At 59.2% G+C, this 18005-nt stretch overlaps 1 protein-coding gene across 1 annotated transcript in view; it reads right to left on the bottom strand.

Moving 5' to 3' along the window:
* Positions 1–18005, bottom strand: part of COL5A1 (collagen type V alpha 1 chain) — a 79630-nt gene that overhangs the window by 24433 nt on the left and 37192 nt on the right. The window contains exons 23-37 of the mRNA XM_044920661.1: positions 17253–17306; positions 12825–12869; positions 12662–12715; positions 11823–11867; positions 11336–11389; positions 10370–10423; positions 7647–7700; positions 6819–6926; positions 6063–6152; positions 5914–5967; positions 4529–4636; positions 2249–2356; positions 1307–1360; positions 397–450; positions 191–298 (exon numbers count right to left, since the gene is read on the bottom strand). Of these exons, the coding sequence (XP_044776596.1) occupies positions 191–298; positions 397–450; positions 1307–1360; positions 2249–2356; positions 4529–4636; positions 5914–5967; positions 6063–6152; positions 6819–6926; positions 7647–7700; positions 10370–10423; positions 11336–11389; positions 11823–11867; positions 12662–12715; positions 12825–12869; positions 17253–17306 (1044 nt within the window). The remainder of the gene's footprint in view (positions 1–190; positions 299–396; positions 451–1306; positions 1361–2248; positions 2357–4528; positions 4637–5913; positions 5968–6062; positions 6153–6818; positions 6927–7646; positions 7701–10369; positions 10424–11335; positions 11390–11822; positions 11868–12661; positions 12716–12824; positions 12870–17252; positions 17307–18005) is intronic.

The following is an 18005-nucleotide window of genomic DNA, read 5'->3' as shown; positions in this document are numbered from 1 at the left end:
GGAGAGGCGAGGGAAGGGGAGGGGAGAGGGGAGGGAAAAGGGGAGGGGGAAGGGAGGGGAGAGAAGAGGGGAGGGGAGGGGAGGGGGAGGGGGGGGGGGGGGGAGGAGAGGGGGGGGGACACCCCCAACACATGGGGGGGGGGGGGGGGGACACCAGCCCCCCCCCCCCCCCGACAAACCCTGCAGTTACCTGCAGCCCCACCGGCCCAGGGGGCCCAGGAAAACCTCTTGGACCTTCGTCACCTTTCTGCCCGAAGAGGCCTTGCTGGCCGCGAGGGCCTGGCTCGCCATCGGCTCCCTGCAGGAGAAAGCGGGGTGTGGATGAGGAGAGCTGCCCATACCCCACCGGCTCAAGGGGCTCGGGATGTAGAGAGGGCCCTGAGCACAGATACTCACGGAGGGGCCTGGCTGTCCAATGGGGCCCTGTGGACCGGTGGGCCCGGGCGGACCCTGTGGGGGAAAGACAGAGATGCGGTTGCTTCCCGGATCACAGCGGAGACCCAGGGGGACCACGGTCCGAGGCCGTCAGCTCAGCCCCCGCGTGTGGCGGTCCAGGGAAGAGTCCAGCCCAATGTCGAGGACGGGTTGGGGGGGGCGGCCACTGTGCATCATCTTAGCTCCTGCCACACTCCCAGGACACGGGCCCCAGAGGCCCTGTTTTAAAAACAAGGCTGGACACCGGGCGGCTCGCCCACGCAGAGCTAGGACCCGACTGGAGTCACGCCTAGCGGTGTGACGCCGGCCCCCACGCGTCCCCACACACACTCCAGCGTTGGCACAGGCAGCGGGTGAGAGAGGGAGGCAAGGGGGGGCCGGAGAGCACTGCCCTCGGGGAGCACGCCCAGCACCGGGCGGCAGGAAGGCCCGGCTGCGCAGCCGAGAGCACGCAGGCCCGCACTACCAGGAGGGAGCCGGCAGCCAAGGGACACACTAGGACTTCAGAGCGGACAAATGAAGAGGCACCGGTCAAGGTGTGGCTCTAGCACGGTGCCCGCGCCCTGAGCATCGCAGGGCGGCCATGACCCAGGCCTACGGAACCCAACACCGCACAGACGACACGCCCCCCCGGCTCTATTCAACGAAGCCTGCGAATGCTTCCTGCTCGTCCGTTAGCGAGAGAGTCGCTCGGATATGAACATACGTGTGCATCTACGCACACCCCCCCGAGGGCACGTGTGCATGCCCACCACCCACACACGAGTTCCAGCGGGAAAGGAAGCCCAGCAGCCGTGTCCTGCTACGGGCTGCCGATGTGGTTGGGTCAAGGACACCGTTAACCCTGCGGTGAGCGCGCGTGGCCCCGTACCTGCTCGCCCTTGTCCCCCTTGCTCCCCTTCTGTCCAGGCTCCCCGATCTCTCCCTGTGGGAAGACAAGGAAGGTCCGTTAGCCCTGAGCTGTCTGCATGTTATCTGCTCCCCGTAATTAATTTTTCTTGGGGATTAAGATTAATCTCCTCTCCAGGCCGGCCCGAGGACGTTCCTAGGAAGAGACGTTTCCATAAACTGAGTTGACTTCCCTTCTAATACCACAGTGAACGGGGCGTGAGGCCTTGAGCTCACACGGTACAGGATTTTAGTGGATCTGAGAATCACAGTGAAAATATTTACTTTGTTTGTCAAGCGGGGGGCGTGCAGAGCAAGGCGATAACGGGATAGCTTGGCTACTGAGCTCCGGAGGAGTTATTAAAGCCTCTGCATCCGCTGTGCGGAGCTGCGCCCCGCCCCGAGAGGAGGTGTCCCGTGCACACAGGTGACCCAGTCGGAACGGTCACCGGAGAGCCGACATAGATGGAAGGTTAAACCACAGAGCTAAATTTCATTGTCCTCACCGAATGAGGGATAAAATATAAGCTCCCACAGTAACAGCGCTGGAATTATAAAGCAGGCTCCCAACAAAAGGGGGTCTGGGATAATTCAAGTGAAGACATTTAAAAATAGATCCTGAGTAAAACCTCATTACATCGGCCCCACACTCAGAACCGACGTGACGCATCGAGAGCGGGGAGGATTTCTGCTGCGCGGGCCGCCAGCAGCGAATGTCCCGGGCAAAGGGCAGCACGCACGGGCGGGAGCAGTTTCCCAGTGCCCCCCGCACGCCAGAGATCTCATCTATCACCGCGTGACTGTGAGCTTTTCTGAAATCATGCACCGGGCGTGCAGGGCGGGCCGGGGTCCCTCGGCAGCCAGCACCTGCCGGCCGCGCTGTGCGTCGTCCGCAGGCAGGAGGACCCGTCCCAACTCTCCTTACCTTGTCTCCGTCTTCCCCAGGGGGGCCCACGGGGCCAGCTGGACCCGGGAGCCCCACAGGACCCTGGAGGCCGTCTCGGCCAGCTGGGCCTTGGGGCCCTTTCTCGCCCTACAGAGGAGAGAAGATCCCCAGTCAAACACAGCTCCATCGTGGAATGTCCTGCCACCAGCTCGTCACCCCAGAGAGGAGGGGCCCACAGGCGGGGAGCTAGCAGCCTGGGCCAGTGACCCCTGTCACAGTCCCAACAGATTTCAGCCAGCTACGCGGAGGGTGACTCTGAGCCGAGCCTGGCCCCGTGCCACCCACTTCTCGTGCACCACTGTGTTTTATCTGTGCCCGTCCTAAAAAGAGCACTTCTTTTAGAAATGGGGAAGCCGAAGCACAATTTGTGAACAGTGGAGCCGGGATTCAGCCCAGCCAGCCAGATTCCTGAGCCTGTGTGTGGGGTCATCTATGTTAGCGGCCAGGAGGGCCTGAGCTGTGGCCTCCACCAATGCTCTTACCCTTTCAATTCTCTGCCAACACCCCCATGCCAAACAGGTATGCACACACCCATCTTTCTTTTCTTGTAATTTTGATTCGTTTCCCTTGTAACTGCCCCTGGTCATCTCAAACATCCTTACTGAGGCCTTGCTTTGCTCAGTTTTCCCAATGTCAGAATCTCTCTAGGAGCGCAGAACAAAGGGGTGCGTGTTGGGGGAGGGACATGGGAGAGAACACGTGCACTCGGTCTCGGGATCTAAACGCGGCCAGCATGTACCCGGACGTCACTGCTCCATCTCATCCCTTCCTGCCCATACAATTCACTGCCGGCCCCTCAATTTCGTTCCTGTCGAGATAAATTTCTACCCTAATGAAGCCAGAAAATGCTCAGGCTAACTCTGGCTCGCCTGGAATCTTCCCATCCAATGTTACTGGTCAGGTCAGCTGTGCTTGGAGACAGCTGGCCTTGTCCTCTCTCCGGAGCTATTCGGGGAGAATGACAAGCTTTCAAGTGGATAGTGCAACTCTGAGAGGTTTCTGCTCAAGTGTTTACTCTCCTGAAGCAACAAACCTAACTGTTTGCAACCGAATCTGCGTGCGCTCTGTGCACATCAAACGCCCCATAGAAGGCGGGTTTCTGGCACCAAGTTCTACTGGATCGATGTCCAATGGCCTCAGTGGAAATGATTAGATGCCATCAGAACTGCCGATACCAGACTGAATGGATTCTTGGTGGCGTAGACACTCCCAGTGTGGTGTCAATGGGGAGCTCCCGCCCGGGGACGGCCACCGGGCCCTTCCCACCCGTGAACCACCAAGTGAGGAACGTCTGGGGAAGACTGTGTCTGTCCAACAGGAATCCATCAGCATGGGTGTCCGAACTCCGTTGGAGATCATCTATGTGCACATTTGCCCTCTCTCCCCCTGGAACTCTGCTCATGCTGACATCTGAACGCAAAATGCAACCTGGAGCTGAAATTTGTCTCCACGACCATTTGAATGTGGGGCAGGTGGGAGTTTGCAAAATCCTGCGGGGGAAGCCAAACACGGGACAGGAGCACGTCGGGGCAGTAAAGGATATTTTGTGGTGATTCGGGGGAAAGCGCTTGGCAGAGGGCAGCTGTTGGCTTCCCAAGAGGGAAGTCTAGACAAGAAGGGGCCCATTAATCTCCTGCGTGGAAACTGAAGCTGGGGCGGGAGGTCTCCCAACGCCTCCACACTTGGCTGGGCCACACGCGTGGTCACTGAGTGGTCGGCTGTTGGGGTCCAGGAAGAAGCTGCTTTTCCCAGCACACGCCTCCCAGCCCATCTGTTCTCCATTCCTGCCCCCAGACCAGCGGAGGGGGCTCCCATCCCAAACACCCATCCTCCTCACACCAAGACCAGCCTGGCTCAGGCCGGCCGGAGGGGCTGTGCACACAGCAGGCAACTGGGACCTGCCCACACATGGTGCCCAGAGCCCAGACCGAGGCCAAGACTACACCTGGACACACGCTGTCCCCAGCCCGTCCCTCTGTGTGCACATGCCGGCTCACAGACGCACAGGTACGACAGGCTGGGCCTTGGCCAAGATGCTCCCCAGCACCCCTCCAGCTCGGGTGACTCCGACAGAAGCTGGCCAACCCTGGGAACCCACCCTTGGACTCAGTCAGGACGCTGGGAACACACACACTTTCCTGGAGGACAAGCACGCGCTCCACCCACCTCCCCCATCCCGCAAACCCCCGGGGCACACCCGCCTGTGGCAAGGATGGAGGAGGCTGGCGAGGGCCCCCGAGCCCCCAAGGCAATACTCACAGGAGCTCCTTTCTCCCCAGCTGGCCCTGGAGGTCCTTGGGGCCCGGGTCTCCCTGGGATTCCGATGGGCCCAGCAGCACCAGCCGGGCCTCTCTCGCCCGGAGATCCCTGTGGTAGGCGAGAAAATGGTTCATTTCCAAGGCTCTCAAAATGCATAGATCCAATTTTCCAAAGCGCCACCAGGTCCTCCTGCTCACCCTCCCTCCAGAGCCCTCAGTAGCTCCCAGGGCCCTCGACAGCACAGACCACTCAGACCAGCTCTGGGGTTCTCTCAGCTCCCTACTTCCTATAATCCCAAGCACATTCCTGCCTCTCCCCCAGGGTCCGAGAACACATCCTCCTTAGGTGCTCCCGTGGGATGATCTCCTCGCCTGGGCTCCCATTCTGGGGCCTGCCTGCCCACAAAGGGCTCCCTTTCTGCCCTGCTCCCCCATGTTCTATGGGCGAGGCTCAGCCCCGGGAGCACCGCCGATGGGTGGGAACCTGGCCTAGTTCAAGGGTCAGCACTGAGAGGCCACAATTGCCTGGGCATCATTCCGCACTGGCCTTTATTGGGAAGAAAGGTGACATTTCAAAGAAAGGCCTGGCTTCCCAGCTGCCATCTCTGAAATGATGCGTGACTCAGTTGGGGAAAGGTAGGGTTATTTTGTGGTCTGCGCCCAGACCCAGACGGGGGCCAGGGCAGCTCCTACAACCCCCCACCTGTGCAGCAGAGTAGTGGCTGTGAGATGGGCCCCATCTGAAGGGCGGGGAGAGTCACATTTCCGTCAAGTGTCAGCCCAAGTGTCCGGGGCAGGGTGGACGCAGCCCTGCCTGGCCCCAAGTCCCCCAGGCCACAGAGGCAGCTCTGGAAACACTGCGTCTTCAGGGCTCTCGTAGCTGGACTCTGAACACTGGAGGGACCTTCAGGTGACAGGGAGCACTCATAGGAGCCCCCAGGGCCCTCAGCTCTGGGGATGGACCTGCCCCTGCGCTGGCTGAGCTCTGCGTGGGCAGCCCAGGCATGCGGGCCATCCAGCTCTCGAATCCACGCTCAGGGGCAGGAGAGATCTGTGCCCCTCCGCTCCGCCCCCACAGCCCCTGGCCCACACCTACACTAAGCACGTCAGCGCTCCTTGCCCCTCCGAAGTCATGACAGGACCCCGAGGCCTTGCCTTCACACCGCCCATTCTCCGCCTGCCCTCACAGTGCGCCCCTGGCTTGTTGTCACCCCGGCTGCCAGCCCACGGCCCACCGTCCACTTCCTCCCATGGCCCTCCCTGGACCCACAGAGGGCCGGGGCAGATGTGCCTGCTCTCCTGACCCTTGGGACCCGTGTCTTGCCTGCAGACTAGGTTTTGAGGAAGAAGATGGGAGAAGAGGTCTGTGCTGGCCACAGTACTCACCGCGGGGCCTGGCGGGCCAGGGGGGCCTTCACTGCCTTTCAGTCCAAGTGCACCCTGCAGGGCAACGAGAGTGTGGTTGGGGCACCGTGGGGACAGGCCCCCGGGCTGGGCGGTATCCCGCTCCATCCCCTGCCCGACCCCTCACTCACCACTGGGCCAGGAAGCCCTCGATCCCCAGGGAAGCCACGTAACCCAGGAGGGCCATCTTTCCCAGGGAGGCCGGCAGGACCTGGGTCACCCTGAAACCAGAGCCATCGATGAGTTTCTGAGCGATGCCCAAGACCAGGGTGGAAGGGGCCGGGGCGGGGTTTCCTCCCCCAGCTCCTCCCAGGGTCAGGTTGGAGCGGGGCCGCCCCGGGCACAGGCTTCAGAAGGAACCTCCGAGTCGTGAGTGGACCTCGCTCGCTGGCAGGTCCGCGCACAGGAACGCCACCTGTGCTCACGCCCGGGACGCACGTTCCACGGGCTGGCTCCGCGTGTGGCCTGAGGACAGACTCCATCCCTCCGGGACCACGGTGGGTTGAGCGGCAGCTGAGGGCCATGTGGCTGTGCTGCCCCCACATCTACGCTTTGCATACTTTTGGAGTTCCTCATAAGACTGCTCGGGTAAAGGAAGGGTGGCAGCATCACCCAAAATGGACTCATCACCCAAGTCACTGGTTCCAAATATCTTCCAGAACTTTCTCCGGGGCCGAACACAGGAGCAGAGGGGGCCTCCGACCAGCACACCCTTGGCCTCCTTTTCAAACTCAGAGGGCCCTCTCGGGGACTGGGATATATGCCTGTCGTGCACACGTGTATACGTGTATTTTCAGGACACACGTGTATTCCAGTGCATATATGTGTGCAGGAGAAAACTTCCCTCAGGCAAGTCTGGGCCGGCGTGGAAGGCCCGACCAACTCACCTTTGTCCCTTCTTTCCCGGCCAGGCCCGGGAGCCCCTGTTCCCCGGGGGGGCCTGGGGGCCCAGGGTGGCCACGCTCGCCCATCGGACCAGTTTCTCCCGTGGGACCCTGTGTGGAAAGTCAGCATCAGCCACAAACATTTTCAAGAGACATGCCAGGGAGCAACCTTCTCTTCCCAAACTAAGGACAGCCGGGGCCGTGGAGGCCAAGGGCCCACCAAACCCCACGCTGCTTTTCGAGTCTCTTCCTTCCCGTAAAAATCCAGAAGGAAAAGAGCAGAGCAGACGGGGTGGGATGTAAGGGGGAGCTGCGTGCCGTGAGGGGGGCCAGATCGCCAGACACGAGGTGGGCAGCATGCCCGCGTTTCCTGCAGTCCGTGGCCGCAGCGGGTCAATATCTCATTTACTGCTACATTAGGTGGGAGCTTGCTGCCCGGTTTTGCTGCTTGAAGCCATCGGTCCCGGCTGCACAGGCTGGGGACGCTGACCGGAGCCGGGGGCGGGAGGCCTGAGCGGCTGGGGGGCAGGGGAGCAGGGAAGAGTGGGCCCAGCGGGGCCCTGCCCAGGAGCCGGGCCGGTCCTGGCCGGGCCCCCACCGCCCGCGGGCCCTCTTTGCTCTGCCTGCTTGGTTCTCGCTGACTGTTCAACAGACCGTCCCCCATTCTCCCATCTGGTTCCCTGTGCGGAGCTCAGCTCTGAATGTTAACAAGCCTGTGGGACTCAGGATTCTCTAGGAGCTGCACCTACACCTTCCGAATCCGGGGGCACCTCCCTGCCACGTGGGCACACGACACAGATAGCCAGTGAAAGCCAGGGGCGCGCCACTCACCTGAGGGCCGACGACGCCCGGGGGCCCTGGGGGGCCGGTCTTGCCTTGGAAACCCTGTGGAGAGAGTCAGCGCCTGAGCTGGCCGAATGGCTCCCATCAGAAGGTTTGCGCCCCAACCCCCCGCCCAGGGCCCCAAATAGCACTGACTCCCGACTTCACCCAGAGGGCCCGCTCTCCTATTCCGTTTGCACATTAATTCCATGAAGATAATGACGCCAGACAAGTTCGCTTCACTAGCTGCTTTTTCCGCCGCCGTGTTTTTGTGCTGAGAAATATATTTTAAAACCGTTAATCTTTATAATGTCACTAAGTGTTCATTTTCCCAGCAGACTTGGTGCCATTTCTCAACCTCTGGAAGCTCGACTCGGGAGCTACCTCTGGGCCGTTTCTCCCTAGCGGCTCTGTGAGCCGGTCCCGTGTGGGTCGCTATCGCCTCTGCCGAGTGACAGGGGACCTCACGCGCCCCTGGGCGTTCATGGAAATCAGGAAACAGCGGGGGCTTGCTGCTTTCGTGATCCGGCCGCTGGAACGTGCCGTGAGCTCGATTCCAGGGGAGTTTCGCACTTCCGCCTGCACACTGCTCGTAGGCAACAGCCCCGGCTTCGCTGTGGACGTCCGCTGTGCTACACGCACTCCCTTCAAGGGGAGAGCGGGCTGTGGAGAGGAAGCCTTAATTTCTGGGCGCATCTACAGAGCAGGCACGTGCCGACTCGGTGCCACCTGCAGGTGCCTTGTGAGCTGGAGAGACGCGCGGACGTGACGCCCGGGAAGCCGCGAGCGGCAGCTCCAGGGTCTGCAGAGGGAAGTCTGAAGCACCAGCGAGACCCAGAGGGCGAGTGGACCTGCCGCGTGGCTGATGGGCAAGGGCAGGCCCCTGCATCCCCGTGAGGACGGCCACCGCGCTGCCATTTGCAACTTCACGCTCCGCCGCTGGGTCGTGGGAACCTGTGGCGGATTCCGCGTCCCTGCAAATTCTCAGGGAGCTCTTCTCTTCAGGCCCAGGGGAGTTGCATGCCAGGCACATACATGCCCATTTTTAAAGCAGAATTCTTTGTAGGCAGCGTTTACAGGGTCAGAAACAAGGGGTGGGGGACAGGTTGAGGGCACCCCCGCTTGGAGGGCCAGGGTCGAAGTGCCCAAGGGGAGTGTAAAGGCAAGAAGGGCCTCTCTGTTTGCCCCACGGGCAGGACCTTCGCTGGCTGCTAAGGATGGAATCGGTCTCCAGGCCCTTGCCCAGAAACGGGCTTTGGGTTCACATCCACAAGTATTGCTGTCTTGTGTATCTATTTCCTTAAGAGTTAAGTCAACACTCCAGAAAAGACCCTTCTGGACGATGTGTCTGGGCCCCATGTTGGAGCCCTCTGTCCTGGCCGGGTCCGGAGACGGGGGGCCCCCGTGTCTGCGAGGGCAGCCAGGCACGGCATGGAGGCTCCCTGTGCTACTTTCCCAGCAAACAAGCAGCTTAATTATTCTACCAGCCTCTCTTCAGGATAAGTCAGAGGGAGAAAAGCACACACTTGGCAAAACCTTCTATCTTGTCTCCTCAGAACAGCATTAGAGAAAAATATGCAAAGCTCAGATGAAATGTTTTAGTTTTTCTCTATAAACAAAAGAGCAAGCGAATCTGCATTTGTCAGCCAGCCTGCGCCTGCAGCAGAACACCGGGAAGGTGTAATTAAAAGAGGTTTCATCACAATGAACCAGAGAGACAAGGGATTTTTTTTTTTGAGCAAGCACCAAGATGTTAAATCTGGCATTCAAAGTCCCACTGGACGCAGGGACCCCATTTGCTGTGAGAGCCTCTCAGAGATCTGTGGCCACAAAAAAGCTGCGGGGACACAGGGGTCTCCCAGCAACCTCCCCCATCTATCTGGTGACCAGGAGGTCCCCAGCTGTCTGAGCCTGGAGCCTCAAGGTCACAGGTGTACCCCACCATGCCCTCCCCCAGGACACACCCACGGTGGACGCGGTGTGTTGGGTCAAATCCCAGGAAGTGACCTTATTTCTGAAAAATGATTTTGGTCCCAACCAAAAACGCCCAGATGACACAGCTTGCACTGGGCTCTTCTAAAGGGAAGGGCAAGGTGGACGGCGGGCACGGGGCGGCAAAGCAGGGGATCGTGAGCATAGCTGAATGCCCCCTGCCTCCTTGAAGGAGCCCTGCACGGCCCCTACCACCAAGCCCGAGGCCGGAAGCGCCCGGAGAGAGGAGGCTGGGCCCGGCACAAGGCCCGCGACCCTCCTCTTGCAGCTTCCCAGAATGACGCAACAGACTGCCACAGAGCCCTCCTGGCTTCCTTCTGGTCCAAACTCGGGCAGCTCGTGCAGGGCTGCACTCAGGACGGTTTTACTGAGCAAGAGGAGGTCGGCTGCACACGGTTTCAGTGTGCAGATGGCAGCTCATTTGCCACGACGGTTTAAAATGTGGCCTTGGACCACAGTTGCTAGGACAAGGTTGAGGCCGGCACCTGCCTCCGGCACCCACAGCTGCCCCAGGCGCTGTCCCAGGGCCTGCCCGGGGCTGTCCGCAGACAGGCTCACCCCAGGTCAGCGGAAGACAGCCCAGGGCTCAGGGGCCTTCCCGAGGCTGGCCACTCTCTCCCAAGCCCAAGGGGCAGAGGAGGTGGTGCCCACGTGCGGGGCTGTGGGAGAGGCCGGGCCAACCCGCGTCCCCGTGTCCCCGTGTCCCCACGTCCCCATGTCCCCACACCGCCAATACTCACGGTCTCTCCTCTCTGTCCGGGGTGTCCCGGGAGCCCGTCCTTGCCCGGGGGGCCCTGAAGAAAGAAACAAAGGGAAGAAGTTTCATTCGGTTCTGAGAAGCATGCCCCTTTGGGGTTTAATGCCATCCCCGGGGTTGGGGGGTGATCATTTCAGAGAAAATTCCTGTAACAATTTGTCACAGCACCTGTGTGTCACCTCCTAAACCCTCACAGCCTTCCTGAGGGCCACTCTTCACCTCCCGGGGGGGAAACTGAGGCAGGCAGCACTGGGACCCAGGGCTGTCCTGTCCTGATGGCTGACCTCCAGGCATATACTATGCCTCTTCTGAATTAATGAAGTGTGTCCCCCAAGACACAGGTTCAGTCTTCATCCCCCACTCCTGTGAAGGTGACCTCACTTGGAGACTGGGGCTTTGCTAACGTCATCAAGTCAAGACGAGGTCACTAGGGTGGGCCCTAATCCACTGACTGGTGTCCTCATAACAAGATGGAGGTTTGAAGACCCCGAGAGGCCCAGGGAGGAGACAGCCACATGAGGACGAAGGCAAGATGGAGTGAAGGGTGCACAAGCCAAGGCCGGCCAGCAACCATAGAAAGCCGGGAGAGGGGCAGGGGACAGTCTCCCCCCGGAGCCCCCAGAAGGAACCAGCCCCGCCAACTCCTTGATTTTGGACTTTTGGCCTCCAGACTATGAGAGAATGCATTTCTGCCATTTTAAGTGACCGAGTCGGTGGTAACTTGGCACGACAGCCCCCGGATACTCATACTGGGCCCCACTAGAAGGTCATGTTGGTCTCAGTGAGAAAGCGGTCCACACTTCCGAAAAGCAGCTCTCTCCAGCCAGTTTCCCGGCTGACCCCCCCCACCCCACCGGCCCACTGGGAGGGGCCTGCATGAAGCCCCCAGGGAAAGCAAACGTCTCCAGGAATCCCTGCACCTGCCCAACATGGAAAACACGTTACTTACAGGGGGGCCCTTGGGTCCAGGGAAACCGGTGGGTCCTTGGGGTCCGTTGGGTCCCTGGGGACAAAGCACAACCAGCTGAGCACAGAAGTCCTTTCCCCAATGCATGGAGGCCCAGCGCCCCCCACCACTGTCTTCCTGATTTGTGGGTTCCCTGAGCAAAATTTCTCTCTGCTCCCCTGGACCCATTCTCCATTCATTCCAGCCCCATCCTCACCAACGTGTAAAAGGAGGTCAGGCTGGGGAGCTGAGGGGGCCAGCACGGGGCCGAGGGCCCAGGTTCCTGACGGCTCAGCCACCTCTGAGCCCCAAGACCAGGGCCAAGGGCAGGGGATTGCCGACTTCAACAGGCAGGAGACTTCACTCCCATTGAAGGCTACCACTGACCTTGAGGGAAACCCTCTCCTCCAGCAGGGTCAAAGGCATGCCTCCCTCGCCCCCAGCCCACCCTGGGAAGAAATGGACAGGGACATTTCCCAGAGATGCTCACCCGTTCACCCGGTGGGCCGGCCGGGCCATCGCCTCCAGAGTTGCCCTAGGGAGGGAGGGACAGAGCAAGAAGGGCTTTATTATTATCCGTAGTACTGCTGCTCTCGGCAGACAGACTCAGGCCCATGACGTGGCCAGGATCAGAGTCACAGACGGCACGCATCCGCGAACGGGAACGCGCTCATTGCGGAAGAATGCACGGTGGCCTCTGGTGGGCACATCCAGTTAGCCTGGGGGCGGGCCAGCTCTGCACCCCGCCAACCAGAAGGCCCCCGGCCCCGGTGGGAACGCACTTGGGAACGGTGACCCGGCGGGACAGGGAGGGCCTGCTGGGCGGCCGTGCGTTTCTATATGGAGAATCGGGGGAGTTGGGACAGTGCCCTTGGCGGGAAGTGGGGACGTGTGAGACAGGCTCAGGTCCTCTCCTGAGGCAGAAGAACTTTCTTTCAATTTCTGGCAAAGCTCTCTCTATAGCTTCCAAACGCTCTTCAAGGAAAGAAATAGGGCCTCCCCACCAGAACTGGATGGTGGGGTACCCAGATGGTTTGGCATTTGTGCGAAGCCTGGTGCACCCAGCCTCCTAGGGCCTGAGGCTGCCGTCTCGGAGGTTCCAGTGTCGGGGGCCCTTCCTGCCTCTGCTCTCGGGGTCAAGGCACATGATTCCATTCAACCTGACCTGTCCGAGTGCTGTTAGACCAGCTCCTTCTTAAATACCCTCAAGGAAATGTCTTTCTTTTTTTTTTTTTTTTTTTGTTTCTCCAAATGAAAAGGCCATGATGACCCACAGGTGCATGATTGTGGGTAGCATGGCAGGCACCCCAGAAAACACTGAAAACCTACCTTGGGGCCAGGCTTCCCAGTGATGCCCCGGGGGCCTCGTTCACCCCGCGGACCCTGCGCAGGCAGGAAAGAGGAAAGGTGAGCACGAATCATCCCAGCCCTCGAGACCTCCCTCCCCCTCCCACCGAGCGCTCCCTCTCCTGGAAACCCTGAGGGTGGTTACCGTCGGGCCTCGTTGCCCCCGTGGTCCCGGCTTCCCAGGCGTGCCCTAGAACCAGAGAAGGGGCTGGTCAGTCGCTCGAGACACGTGCCATGACCTGGGCGCTGGCCGTCTCCTGGGTTATGGGGAGAGTGCTCAAAGACAGAAGCGAGGAAGACCCTGTCTCCTTATCTCTGCTTCTACAGGAGAGTTTTCAGGCCGAGGCACTCACGCACATTCAATACACAGAGCTTTGTATTCCCACTCAGGCCTGCAGAAATCCAATTTTCTTCCTGCAGCCTGATGGATGTTTACCACCGCTATCTGGTTTCCTTTCTGCAAGTATAGATGCCCCCTCCGCTCGCCCACCCGCCCTCTCCCTCTCTCTCTCCATCTCTCTCTCCCAGCGGCGGGGGTGTGGTGGGGGGGTCATTATTGCAAGAGAAGAGAAGAACGTCAACCCCTTTCATACATAATTTACTTTTGCTACAGTTAAGAATATTAGCCATTAAATTTTCAACAGACTCCGCAGACAAGCAAACTTGCAACTCAATATATAAATCATATACCCAAAGTCAATAGATTCTAATAGAATTTGGACTCCTTTTTCTTGTTGTCGTTGTTTTGCATTTTCCAAACCAAGGAAAACAGATGCGCTGCATTTTTTTTTTTTTTTCTCTCCGAAGCAAAGCTCTGATAGCTGGTAAACACAGTTTACCTACGGCGTGTGGAAGCGGCAGGCTGAATGCCACCCCGGTGTCCCCACCGCCTCTCGACTGATTTTCCAGAATCTTATTCCACTTTCTAACGATAACACCGAAGACAGAGCTGTGTTGCTAAAGGCCGGCCACCTGACATGCCGCCTCTCACCATCTCTTGCTTGTTTGCTGCCAAGATGAAAACCGCTTTCTGCAGCCTCCCATCTTGAAATGAATTTATGATGGGATAATTATGTTGCATTTTAACAATGCACTCTGGTTTCCCTGCTTTAATTATATGGCAATATCCTTTGGCTTCAAATAAATATTTGCATACAAAAATTAATGAAGCATTTGCTTTCTTCCAACGGTAGACTTTCACCAGTGTGGACGCCAGGGCTGGCCCTGGATGCTGCTTGATGTTTGTGGGTGTGCCCCAGCTTCCACCCAAACCCCTACCCTCGGCCCCAGCCCGCTCTCGTCCCGCAGAGATGACCCACCCCGGAGCAGACAGCAGGGGAGTCCCAGCCGTGGTGCACCCGGGCCTCCCGGGTCTTCTTTGTAAACTAAGCCAAGACAGAGAGGCATGGACGCTGGTGGACAGAAAGTGCCCCATCCACAGGCTCCTCTGTGGCTTGCCTGTGAGCGCCTGTCCTCACGTCCTCGCCGGGGAGACACAGGCAGCCCCAGAAACAGCCCTGTTCGAGCCGAGAAGCCAAACGCAGGTGGCGTCTCAGGACTCTGGTCCCCCTCGGCCACCAGCCCCGCAGAGCCGCCCTCCTGGTCAGCAGATGGCTCAGGATCGGGGAGGAATAGGCTCCACCACCAGCACCAGGAACTTCTGCTTCTCACCACCTTCCCCACGGCTCTCGTCCGAATCTCAATGATTTCCATCTGGGACTCTCAGGGAGGACGTTTTAAAAGCAGCCAGCGCCATCAGTCAAGTGGCAAGATCGTCAGTCAAGCGGCAAGATCGCATCGCACCGTGCTCCACGGGGTGGCTTTGAATCCCGGGGATACCACCCCTTCTCATCTCCTCCACCTGCTCACCATCCTCTCGTCCCTGGGACAGCCCCTGGCCCTGAGCCCCGCTCTGCCCCCCACTCAGGCCTGCTCCTCTCGGGCATCTGTCTGTCCCTAACCCCTGCCTACCTCCTCAGTGACCCCTCCCTGCCCATCCTGCTCTGTTTTGCTCCTAGCACACACTGCCATCTGCCACGCCATCCACTTTACTTACAGATTTGCCCACTGCCCCCACCTCTAGAAGGCAAGGTCCACAAGGTCAGGGACCTGGGCTTCTCCTGCTGTATCCTCAGGGTTCCAAGAGGACCTGGGACACGGGGGCAGAGGAGGTGCTCCATGATTGCTGTTTGAACAGATGGATGGATGGACACAGTGACAGGATACCAAGAACAACCCCACAAGTTGGTTTAGAAGGGGCAGTGACCAGCCGGACTGCCACAGCCCCTGGAGGGTTGAAAACCACAAGGGCACAGGGAAGGTCACTGCCCCTGGAAGACAATGCCTCCTTCCTTCCCTGGGGAAAGTTCCAGAATACAGACATCTCTCTCTGGAGGAGGCGCCCCATGGACGTGCGTAATCAGGTCTCCTCTCCCTGCAGGAACATGGGTCCTCCGCCGCCTGTGGGGACTAGGGCGTGGGGAGCCCATGAGCCGAGCAGCGAACGGTGTGGGTCTCTGCCAGGACGTGCATATAAAACCGCGCAGGACGCTGGTTCGCTTGTGCACAGTGCCGTCTCAGACGCTTCCCAGGGACAGATTCGGCCGTGTTCCTCCAGATGCCATGTCCTCTACTTGCCCCTGTGTCCCCAGCCCCCAGGAGGGGCACAGGGACTATTTCTCTCCCACGATGAGTGGACGTGCTGGCCGGTCCGGTTTGGCCGTGGCCCGAGCCATTCCCTTTTGTCAAAGTTCACATCTTTGTCATCCGGGCCCGCCCCCACCGCGGTGGCCACCGAATACAGATATCACCACACGCAAGCTGCAAAATCCCTGGAAATTCCCAGCGTAGATGGTTTCCTCGGGGCGTCCATGCTTCAGGGCCTGGGAACCACGAGCTCACCAGAGCAAGCCCCTGGCCCCACACTGCCCTGCTCTCCAAACACCTCAGTTTCTTCTATGTCCCCGGAGAACCATGGCACTGACGCATGAGGACAGTGGCCCATGGGGGCTCGGGGCGGGGGGAGGGGACCCTGGCATCCATCCGGCCTTCTAAGCTCAGGGGTGGGAGGCTGAGCAGCTCGAAGGGCAGGGAGAGGGCAGTGGGGCTTGGACCAGAGTGCAGCCCCAGGTCGCCGGCCGGGCCTCCACAGCTCCACATGACCCAGCCCCACAGGGCCTTTATCCCTGGCCCTGCCAGGTAGACTCCTCCATGGGCAGGGGTTGTGGTCAAATCACAAGACCGAATGCTGAATGTCATGACCCCCTTGGAGAGTCTCACTGCAGGGTGGTGTCAAAGGTCATGAGGCCTCCTCCAGCACAGGAACCATCCCCTTGTCACCCCACGCTTCCTAGTGCCCTCTGTGAGTATTCCAGAGGACAGCCTTCCCCAAAGACATCTGTCAGACTCTCCCTAGAAGAAGCAGATAGACAGACAGACAGGTAGGGAGGTGGGTAGATGAGGGATACACGGACAGACAGACAGGGAAGAGCCACAGAGAGAGAGACACACGCAGATGTAGATCCAGACACAGACAGGATCTACGTGCCGATACACAGCAGAGAGACAGATCCAGACCCAGACCCAGATGACAACAGTGCCCCTGTGTTCGCGCTGGGCTTGCACCGAGAGCGGTCCCTTGTTCCCTTTTCTTGTGAATCGGGCAGACACGTTTGTTTACACGGGTTCAGCTGCCTTGACGTCTCTCTCTGTTTTCAGGAGAGCTCACTGTCTCCGCTCAAACACAGTGGGACAGTTTGGAGAGGTGCTCCGAGGAGGTGCAGGCCTCCACCTGCACCAGGAGCTCCAGTGTGGGGGTGGGGGGCTGTCCCAGGACATGCAAAAGCTGCAGTCCTTCTGAGGCCTGGGGTTTCCCCCCAAGGCGTTGTCCACACACATCTCACCGACCGGCCCCTCTGTCCCCACACGCCTGTGGATCCTGTGTCCCGAGGGCAGCAATCAGGCTGCATCATGCAAGCTCCCTGCGGGAAGGCCTGGGCCAGCAGGGAGTCAGGATGGTGCAGGGGGGTGGGGGGGGGCATGGCTTCCCCCCGCCAGCCCCTCAGAACGCCGAAGTTCACGCTGACGACAGAGGGGACCACGGCGCACGGCACTGGGTAGCTGCCCTGTGACTACGGCAGCTGGGGAGTAACGAGGGGGAGGAGCTTCCTGAATTTGGATCAGCCCAGTGGGTGACATACAAAGAAGGAGGAAATTCCTTTTTCTCCTTCCCTTCCTTTTAAACTTAGCCTGGAGGAAAAATCACTTGGGTGGAAAGGGAAGAATCCGGGTTTCACTAATGACTGGAGGAGGGTTGGAGTGTTTATTAGAAAGCTCTATTCCCCCCACACGCTTTCCTCTCCTGCTGCCCTTCCTACCCCACCACCACCCAGCCCCATGTGCGGGAAGAGCCTCCGGGGCTTGGAGCCGAAGGCCACGAGCTTAAGGTCAGCTGTCTGGAAAGCAGTTCTGGCAGCAAAGTGGGTAAAAATAAACAAGACGTACTAGAAAATATACCCATTAAATACCAAGGCAGCAGAACAAGCCACCGGATCAGAGGTCAGGCTAGCCTTACCCTGCCACCCTTCTCGCCGTTGGCACCAGGAAAGCCAGGAAATCCAATAGAACCCTGAAAGAGAGGTAATTAATGACGAAGCATGAGAGCTGGGCCAGAGGATGAGCCAGGCTGCATGTGCCAGGCTGAACAGCCCCAACACAAACTCTACCCACCTCCAACCCACCCATCCATCCACACACCCATCTATCCATCTATCCATCTATCCATTCATCCATCCATCCTTCCATCCATTCATTCACCCATCCACTCATCCATCCATCCATCCATCCATTCACTCGTCCATCCAACCATCCATCCACCACTCACCTACTCATCCACTCATCTATCCATCCATCCATCCATTCACCCACCCACCCATCCATCCACCTATTCATCCATCCATCCATCCATCCACCCATCCATCCATCCATCCATCCACCCATTCATCCATCCACCCACCCATCCACCCATCCACCCATCCACCCATCCATCCATCCATCCACCCACCCACCCACCCATCCATCCACCTATTCATCCATCCATCCACCCATCCACTCATCCATCCACCCATCATCCATCCATCACCCGCCCACTCAATAAATATTTCCTGAGCATCTCAATAAATATTTCCTGAGCATCATTAGAGTCCAAATCTAAAAACCAAAGCTGTCTTAACCATGCTTCTCCTTTCTCCCTTTCTCTACACCCAGGTCTTCAAAACACTGGTATTTGGGAAGAACAGGGCGCACAGACTCCTGAGATGAACTGGAG

The sequence above is a fragment of the Neomonachus schauinslandi genome, chromosome 13 (assembly GCF_002201575.2).
Source record: "Neomonachus schauinslandi chromosome 13, ASM220157v2, whole genome shotgun sequence".
Lineage (NCBI taxonomy): Eukaryota > Metazoa > Chordata > Mammalia > Carnivora > Phocidae > Neomonachus > Neomonachus schauinslandi.
Note: the sequence above shows the minus strand (reverse complement) of the source record. Positions and strands in the feature narration are given on the sequence as shown.